Source organism: Aulostomus chinensis, chromosome 18, assembly GCF_037954235.1.
Source record: "Aulostomus chinensis isolate RoL2024-O1b breed Wild chromosome 18, RoL_Achi_v1.0, whole genome shotgun sequence".
Classification (NCBI taxonomy): domain Eukaryota; kingdom Metazoa; phylum Chordata; class Actinopteri; order Syngnathiformes; family Aulostomidae; genus Aulostomus; species Aulostomus chinensis.
In genome coordinates, this window is record NC_141337.1 from 23,200,638 (window position 1) to 23,210,363 (window position 9,726).

Here is a 9,726-nt window from a genome sequence, read left to right on the forward strand (position 1 = left end):
AATCAAAGTCACATCCAAGGTGACTGAACTCGGACCACCGGACGGGTGGAGGCCCCACCAGCCGCAGCACGCAAGAACTTAGAAAACGAGGACTCTCCACGATACCAAATCACTAGAGGCTAAATAATGAAAAGTAGAATAAACAAGTCTCACTGATGCTAAAACAAAAAGAGTCAAATAAATGACAATCGGTGCAAAGAATTGTTCATGAATGACAGAAGGTTCCATTTTTCCTTTAAATTCTTGCTTCATGTCCTCTTCCACCAGGAGGACACTAGGAAGCACTCGGGGACATGTGGCGAGGGGAGCGTGTGGTCCGAAGAGCCGCGGCGGTCAAGAAGGGCCGGGTCTTCAGGGGCGACGTGCTGCTGCTGGACACCGGAGACCAGGTCGAGGACAGGGACCCCGAGGCTGGATTGAGCCAGCTCAGTTCTCCTGGTTGGGGGAGCTCCATGAGAGAATCTGCTTCATCTTCTCAGACATCAGCTGTTGCTCCTCACTTCCTTCGGTCACGCGCACCTTCACCTCTCCAGCACCACCACCATGCTTTTAGAGCTTCCCTCAGACTCAGGGACCAGCGGGGGTTGGTTGGGGGCAGGAGGGTCTGGACCCATTCTGATAGTCACAGAGAATCAGCACCTGGATGGAAGTCTTTTTAATGGGTGAACTCACACTTGTGACTGTGAAACTGAGCCAAAAGAACGATGAGGTTGATAATAAATGGTTCCTTTGTCTTTGTCAATTTGACGCCGAACCCGGAAACGCCGTTGCGCTGCGCTTCCTTTCCCGTAAACAGCACCACTACCTCCCTCTGCTGGAAAACAATGGTAACTGCACACGCGCAAAAGACTGCAAATAAGTTTACCCCTCACTCAAGTCATTTTTTTGTGGGGTACAAAATACAAAACATAAAATTCAATATTTTTGATGTATCTTTGTATGAAATGCTTCTTTTATGTGGGTTCCAAAGAAATCCTGAGCTGTTTGAATACGTGGGGTTCTAGAATTCCATGTTTTTATTAAGAGTTAAAAGACAGTAAAGCTAAAAGCAAAAGAAACCAGAGTTCCAGGTTTCAGTTCAGCTGTCAGGGACAGAGTAGCAGCGTTCACATGGAGCCACGACCAAGAGGGGCAACTGAGGCTGGACCAGCAGACGCTGGAATCTCTGTTCATGAAGGAAACTGAGGAGAAAATCAGGAGGAAGCCCCCTTGGTTTGCTGGGCGCCACCTCGACGGCCTGCGCTTGAACGATGACGTCCGGCTAAACATGTCGTCGCTGGTCGGAGTGGGCAGGGGTCCAGAGACACCACAGAGTCCAACGTGGTCTTGACAAATGTACTCACCAACTCAGTGTTTATTTAGTGAACTCAACTTGTGTCAGAACAACTTTGAGCAAAAGAACATTTAATGAATCAAGCATGAAAACAACATGACATGATGAGTCAGCTGTGAGTCCTCTGAAGGTCTGCCAGGAGAGGAGGATCTGGATCCAGGTAGTAGACCCGCCCTGCCAGGCCCCAGCAGCATCAGCCCCTGACCAGCTTGTTCCACACGTCTGCTGAATTTCATGTTCATAAACAAGCAGCTAGTGGGAACAATTTGAAAGTATCTAGGGGGCGCAGTCGAGCTACTTTTACACACCCCTGAATTCCTTATATTTCAAGATCAGCCGGTGATTGAGCCCTCATCATTTATGCCATCCTTGCTGGGGAGCCTCCTCAGACCCTGGACCCTCAGAACCACTGCTTTATAATACAGGACTCATCAGAGAACCAGAACTCTTGATCCACCAGTACAGCCCCCACCCCGGCTGGGTCATCAGCGCCTGACAATAAGGGCCGCTACGGCCACAGGGATCAGGGTCAGCCCCAGACAGATCCCAGCTGTTTTCCAGAAGGACCTTTTCTTCACTTCTGGCACAGCAGCGTCCTCCAGAGGTTCAGGGGCTGTTGGAACCGGTTCTGCCCCCTCTCTGGAGGTCCTCCCGTGGTCCAACGACTGCTGCATTCTCTCAAGGTCCAGGTTTTCCTCCCTGACTTCATCTTGCTGAAGCCCCACCTCTGTGTGAAGCTCCACCTGGTGGGTCACTGCCACCTCAAGAGCAGTCTCTCTTCTCTTCCTGACCTCCTCACGGAGGCGGACCTCTTGCAGCTCCTTTTCCAGGAGAGCGTTTTTCCGCCTCTCCGCCTGGAGGTCAGCGGCCAGTTTCCCCACACAGGCCTCGAGTGTCACCTTCAGGTTCTCCCTCTCCCTCCGAAGAGAACGCTCCCTCTGAGCTGCGTCTTCTCGCATTGCCTCGATCTCTTTATTCATCTTGAGATGGAGGATTTGCATGTCTGTCTTCAAGGAGAGGGCCTGGAGCCTGTCCTCCCTGGTTCTGTCCGTGGTGGACCTCAGACCCAGCTTTTTACGGATCCATCGGAGGTTCTTAAGCTTCATCCTCCTGTCTCCGTTTCCCTCATCGTGCTCTCCAACCAGGTTCTCTAGCTGTAGATGCTCAGAGTCTTCATCACTCTCCTCATCGCTGGTGTCCTCGCTGTCTTCATCGCTGGTGTCCCCGCTGTCCTCATCCTCGGTGTCCTCACTGTCCTCATCCTCGTCTTCTTCACTGTCCTCATCCTCGTCTTCTTCACTGTCCTCATCCTCGTCTTCTTCACTGTCATCATCATCTTCATCACTTTCTTCGTCACTGGTCTCATCACTGTCACTCGTCTCATTGCTGTCCTCTGACTCAGGTCTCTCCTCATCTTCATCTTCGTCACCGTCCTCATCCAAGTGATGAACACCGCCAGCAACAAAAGGATGAGTCAGGATCAGAGGCCATGACAGCCTCTCCTCAGGGTCTCTGGTCAACAGACCTCTCAGGAAACTCTGTAAAGGAGACGTCACATGGTCACGGTGAGCAGGACGCTACACTTTTCTTTGTCTTAATAAGCAGCAGTAAGCATCTTTTGGCTGTTAACGTTAGCTTGTGTTTGAGCATGCTAACACAGTGGCTAGCTAGCTAGTTAGCAGCTGAGGATGCAGTATAAGGATGGAGCTGTTGTACCTTGCAGCTGGGGCTCATGTTGTTGGGCCACTCAACCGAGCTTTCCAGGATGAGCTGCATCATTTGGCGTCTGGACTTTGAGTAGAAGGGAAGCTCCCCAGTGTGGAGCTCAAACAGGGTGCAGCCCAGAGCCCAGAGATCAGCAGTGTGGTTGTAGGGCTCCCCCCTTATCCGCTCAGGGGACATGAAGGCTACGGTTCCCATCTGGTACGTCAGCTTGGACGTGGGCTTCCTCAAGGCCCTGGCAAACCTGAGACAGAACGGCATCAAATATAAACACACCTGTAGATGATGACGCTCACAGCCACCTTTTCCTTCAACGTCTAAATCTTCCTACCCAAAGTCGCACAGTTTGACCACGCCGTCGTCCCCCAGCACAGTGTTGGCCGTCTTCACGTCCCGATGAATAATGTGACGTGAGTGCAAGTAGTGGAATGCTGAGAGCAGCTGGCAGGCAAAATTCTGGACCTTGGAAGAGGGAGAGAAGTGCAAATGTTGATGGGGTGAAGTGTCAGTGAGTGTCATGTCCGGCGTGACTGTGTGTAATGAAGGAGTACCTGGTGCTCTGGGAAGGTCCCACCATTGTGAAGGGCCTGGAGCAGGTTGGAGCCTCCAGCGTACTCCATCACAAAAACAAGCTGTTGACACAGTGGAGAGATTTGGTCACACAATGAGACGATGGTGCAGCGGATCAAGGATCCACCTGAGAGCAGGAGGCATTCAGAGGGAAGATTCATCGCTGTCTTACATATTTTTCCATTTGGAAGCTGCTCAGCAGCGCTACAATGTTGGGATGGCGGATTTTGCTCATAACGGCCATTTCCCTCTTGAGGAGTCGGATCTCCTGATATGAGCGACCATCTTTTTCGATGAACTTCAGAGCCACGATCTGAGGGACACATGAGAGCAGATGCTGACACATGGAAACTAAGTCAATGACAACAGTCCGTCTAATCCCGTCCCAGCTCAAGCTACTCACTCTGCCAGTTTCCGTTTCCTTGGCCCTGAAAACTTGGCCGAATGCGCCCTGTCCCAACTTCACCAGTTCCTGATAGGGAACCATTCTGAGTTGTTGGTCGACTGGTAGACTGGTTTGTGTTTGCAGAGAGTAGGAAACGTGTTCCTTTACACTCCGGTGTCCTTGAATCTGTCATCCTAGGATCACTGGCTGCTGTCAGCGATGGTGTCTCTGATGTTGTCATCTTGACTGGACGCTGTGATCTGCGTCTGTCATCTCCACTGACATCAGAACTCTGGTCCTACGCCAGCGTGCGCCCTCCCTCCACGTTCTCCTTCACGTGGATCGAGAAGGGAGTGAGTGTGAGAACATGTAGTCCTCCGTGTTCAGGCCCTCAGAAACATTTCCTCCAGAAACTGCAAGGTGACAGTGAAGCTGCAAAGAGCTGAAAAAAGTGAAAGGTGGAGGAAAAAAGAATGAATCCTTGAACGGGTAGAACAGACAGGAGAGGGCGGAGTGGAACCTGACAGCCAATGAGGCTCTGAGATCAGATCTGAGAACTCCCCTGATTCTGATTTCATGAGTCAATAACAGCAGGACACAAGCGACCTATAAGGCTCATGGAGTTCCTGCAGCTGAGGGGGTTCGACCTGATGATGGTGGTGATGATGGTGATGATGGTGGTAACAATGGTGATGATGACGATGCACTCCACCAGCCTTCGTCATCGTCATCATCACCTGGTACGCTGTGGCCTCCCACAAAGACAAGGGGAGGGTAGAGGGGGGTCGGCTCCACTCTACCCTCCTGATTCCATTCCTAGATTCTGATGTTCTGGAAATGAACAACTAAATCTTTGTACTTGTACACTGTAAACTCTTTGTAATCTTCTGCAGTCTTGGGGCTTTCTTGTTCGGCGAATGTTTAAGGGCTTCTTGAAGTTCCTCCATTGAAATCGGTGACTCCAGAGCCGTTATTTGGTCTTGATTTAATTTTGGCAAGTCACTTGTGCTCAGAAAGGTTTCAATGCCAGATTTGGAGGGGTTCATCTCAGGTGAGTAAAGTTTTTATACAATTCCCTAAAAATGTCATTGATTTCTTCTGGGTCACAGGTTGTTTCCCCATTGGAGTCCTTAATGGAGGACATTGTTGCTCTTTCTTTGTTCTGTTTTAGTTGGTTTGCTAAAAATCTGCTGGATTTATTGTTCTGTTCAAAGTTCTCCAAGCGTCGTCTCTGCAGCTGAAATTGTGTTTTGATGTCGAGTAAATCGTTTGGTTTTAATTCCCTCAATTCTCTCAGTAGGTGTTCCTCTTGGGAGGCAGCATAAGATGTCTCCAAGGCTTGAATTTTTTCATCCAATTCTGTTTCGAGAGCTTTCTCCTGTTTTTCCTGATGTGAAGAGGAAGATATTATTTTGCCTCACATGACTGCTTTTGCCGCCTGCCCCAGCACCCAAGCTGAGACATCAGGCTGGTCATTTATCTCACAGAATATCGTCCATTCCTCCTGCGTGCGGGACTGGGAGCTGAACACACGATTACCTGTTTTAGGTAGATGGGTTTCCTGTAACAGGACAATGTCTGCTTGTGTCGGTGTGTTAAGATTTTTAGCCGTTCTTCACGTGAGCCGATTCCACGTACATTCCAAGTGACAAACCCTAGTTTGTTAGTGTCTAAACTGATCTACTGAGTGTAAGTTGTAATCAGTCGGTGAGTGAGCAAGAGAACCTGTACCTGTGTCTTTGTGCGCGTGTGTGGTGGCGCCAGAGAGGATGAGAGTGCATGTGTGTGGCAAATGTAACAATATTATATCCCTGCACTACAAACCATGTAAACATCACATTTCAAAATGACATGGAACACAGAACAACGACAGGAAGGACAAAAGGGGGACATGAACACTCACATAAATACACACTCGAGAGTGAACTCGGCATGTAGCAGTCGACCACGTGCGTTTTTATGTTTTTAGGTTCAACACAGTGTTGAAAGAGACAGAAGAGAAAACTACGAATGAGAGAAACTGGTGTTACCTTCATCCATGACCTTCACCATGCTCACACCATCCTCGGCTGAATCCGGTGAGTTCCGGTGGAGAGAGGAGACGCGCTTTAGCAGAGCCAAGGGGTGATCTCCGGATCACGGAACAGCTGGCCGTTAACGTACAGTTTGTCCACGCGATGACAGCGCGGGATCCTCCGTCGATGAACGTCTTCCTGACAGGGAACAGGCGTTTGCGGCGCTCCAGCATCTCCTTAGGGAAGTGATCGTTCACGCTGAAGTCCGTTCCTCTCAGCTCCCTGCCCCGGCTCTTCACCAGCTCCTTCTGCTTGAAGTGCTCCAACTTCGCAACGATGGGTCTGGGCCGCCGGTTCTCTGGCCTCTTCCCTCCAAGGCGATGCACCTGGTGGAAGGTGATGTTCTTCACGGTCTCCATCGGAAGTTTCAGTTGTTTGTGGAGGAAGTCTTTGAGGGACAGCTCGGGGTCTTCCTCCGTCTGCTCAGGTATGCCGGAGAATACCAGGCTGTCCCGCATGCTCCTAGCTTGGATGTCGAGGATGGCCTCTTTCATCCGTTTGTTCTCATCTCCGTCGCCCCTCGGTGAGTGTTTTCATGGAGGCTTTCAGGGCTTGATTTTCAGCGGCCAGTGAAGCCACCTGTTGCTGGCTGAATTCCAGCGACTCTCGGAGAGCCTGGAACTCTCGGTGGAGGATTTCCACCAGAGAGAGTCTTGCGTCGAAACTTGTCAGTTTCTTGTCCATTGATTCCAGGATGTCCCCGAAGTCCTTATCGGGTGATGAGGGTGCGCTGGACTGTCGGCTTCTTTTAGGAAGTGGAGTCGCCGCGTTGTCGGTCTTCCCCATGACGACTTGGTGGGAGCACTCGTCGACGTACCCCTGCAAACTTTCCAGGGTCTCTTCTTCCAGATTTATCGATGAGGCTTGTTTGTGGGTGAGAGAGTTGAAAATCTCTGACCGCAGTTTGAGTTTTTGATGAATCAAACTGTGTAAATTGGCGTGAAGGAGTTGGCTTGTTTTAGAATCTTCAGATATGTGCCGCCATGTTGAAGTACGCACCAGTGTGACGTTCACTCTGACCTGCTCAGTTCCTCCACAGTTGGACCCGTTGTTCTGTCTCACAGGTTTTTCTCTCTCTGACCTCCTTTTTGGTCTTTGTCCCCACATCTTCTCAAGCTGTAGGAGTTTCTCTTCCTTGTCTGTCTCCTCTCTCTGCGGATCTGTCCTCTCCCATGTCCTCTCTGGCTCTGGGAATCTGTCCTCTCCCATGTCCTCTCTGGCTCTGGGAATCTGTCCTCTCCCAGGTCTCCTCTGTCTCCAACAAGGATGTATGTCTAGGAACTAGTTGCCCACTTCTGACGTCTTTTTAAGCTGGGAATGAGGACATCCACTGAGCTGGGTCACTGCCACGGCAGCTCTCCTCTAAATGAGCTTGGCTCTTTGGTTCAATGCTAGAAAAAGGTTCAATGGCCAGGAGCCCAAGAGGCCCGAGGGACTTGTTTAACTCCACTTGAGTTGTACAAATTACATTGTAATTGTCAGATTTTGTGTAACAAAAGTCAATGTCCAAACCTCTTTAAATGCAAAAAGAAGAAATTCTGAAACAAATCTGCAGGGGCGAGGATCACCAAGACAAAATCTGTAAAAACATGAATCTGATACAGTTGCTAAAACCAGATGCTTGGCTGGAATGGGGACGGGGAGAGAGAGAAACACTGCTAAACTTGTGGGAGCCCTCCTGTGCAGCGTGGTGGAAGAAACTGGCATGAATATAACAGACAGGGTTCCTATACAGGCCATAATTGGTGATGATAAATAGAGAAAACCCTTCAGGAGCAGGTTCATCCAGAGCTGGGCGTATCTTTCAAGATCTGGTTCACAACAGTCACAAAGTAGAACTTGGTAGCACAGAGGAGATTCCTAAAACGGATGTGTAGGACACAGAGATCAAACCAAATAGAACATACAGAGATAAAGAAGTTGGAAGTTGGACCGAAGATGCATTGAAGGAGGAATGAAGAACTCAAAAGCTCCCAAAAAATAAAGGATCAAGAAAGTTAAACTGACAAAGATTTGTACAGATATTTGCAGTTGAAGCATCACGTGAGGGCCTGACCGATAAGGATATGTTTGGGGCCGATTTCTATATCAGAGAATAAAACATTCCAATAACCAATACATTATAACCAATATATTGACCGATTATTTGTTTATTTTTTTACGTTTCATATAAAAAGGACAAAATACCTGCTTTTGTTGTCTTAAATATCATTCCAAACACTTGTTACCAAGTTTCACCTTGAAGGGCAACCCACTATCATCTCAGTAAACATTTACAAGTCTCTCTGACAGTGTCAACATTTACAAAGTAACAGATTTATTGAAGCAGAACTCATGGCAGGGCTGTTATTGCTGTGCATTACATTGCTCAGTGTCTAATTAAGATGTCGGTCAGTGTGTCTCTGTAGGTGAGAGGCAGGCGGATGAACAGCGTCGTATGGATTCGCATGCCCTCTCAACGGTGTTCATTTTCTTTCCTCCATGAAGTTCTAACTTCGGTCAGTGTAGGAGACACACAGGCTAAGATGGAGGGGCGTGGTGTGCTTGAGTGTGTGTGTGTTGCATAGGGGTTGGTTCACGGGGGAGTAGGCGTGTGTGCGTGCAGAGGTGCATGTGCGTAAAGGTGGGCACTCGCCGGGAATACAGAGGAGAGAGAGTCAGGGTCGGGTAGTCGCCGAAGGTTTTGTTGATCGCGACCCACTCATTCATTCATCACCCTTTTCCTGATTAATCACTGGTTTCATTTTTTCATGAATCCATCCTTGATGCGCTGTGATAGCTCTGGGCTGGTTGTTTTATAATAAATGCACCAAAACGCCTTTGGATCTCAGCGTTTCTGTCAGCTTGGCCTCTGGGAGCGCGTCATGAATCCACTAAGATGAGGACCCAACCTCCCATTCTCAGCGGCTAAAAGGATCGTGCAGGAAGCCGCAATAGTCAGAAACGCTTTTTCCTCCTCAGAAGTTAAAAACACACAGTCCGCGCTGCTGAAAATAAAAGCAGCCACAACCTTTGTTTTTGTGTTTTGTTTTTTTGATGAAGCGTCATGCTAATTTGCTCCGGTCTTATCTCGTCTGGTAGCATGCAGCTGCCTGACTGAGCGGAATATTACCTTGAAGTACTGGAACGTTACTGTTACATCCTTCATGACGCCGTGACTCACTCGCTGAAATAGTTTAGCAAGGTAGCTAACATTTAAGCTAGGTTATCCTAACTTTCTTTAGCTTGCTAACATATCATGTCACGCTGGACTGATAATCTCAGTGAAACGTGACAGACGCAACAAGGGACGTCATTGGAAACTTTTTTGTATTCCACAAACTAATTATTATAAACTCACCACTGAGGCAAGCTGCTTGATTTCAGTCTGGTATGCGATGCTGTCTTTCCAGCACCGTACATTCCTTCACGCTCATACTGTGGGGTTGCTGTGGAGCGTGACATGTCAGAGTCGGAGCGCCCTCTACTGGATACACGAGGACATCATTTCTAGACCTGACATTAGAAGCTAACGAGCAACTGAGAGCCAACCTGGCTGGCTAGCTAAATAGCCGTCAGAAAAATGAGCGCTGCACTTTGCTATTTTCATATTGTCAAACAAAAAAATGAAGTTCCAGTTCGAAACATTACCTCATCACTAC

The 9,726-nt window shown here is 48.8% G+C and overlaps 1 protein-coding gene across 1 annotated transcript; it reads right to left on the bottom strand.

Moving 5' to 3' along the window:
• Window positions 1-194: 194 nt before the first annotated feature.
• Window positions 195-4,316, bottom strand: LOC147245796 (uncharacterized). The gene is made up of 6 exons (XM_086186179.1): window positions 4,029-4,316; window positions 3,798-3,938; window positions 3,607-3,687; window positions 3,387-3,517; window positions 3,050-3,299; window positions 195-2,871 (listed from the first exon to the last, which is right to left on the bottom strand). The coding sequence occupies exons 1-6, from the start codon at window positions 4,110-4,112 to the stop codon at window positions 1,819-1,821; spliced, it is 1,740 nt and encodes a 579-aa protein (XP_086042305.1). The 5' UTR covers window positions 4,113-4,316; the 3' UTR covers window positions 195-1,818.
• Window positions 4,317-9,726: the final 5,410 nt, after the last annotated feature.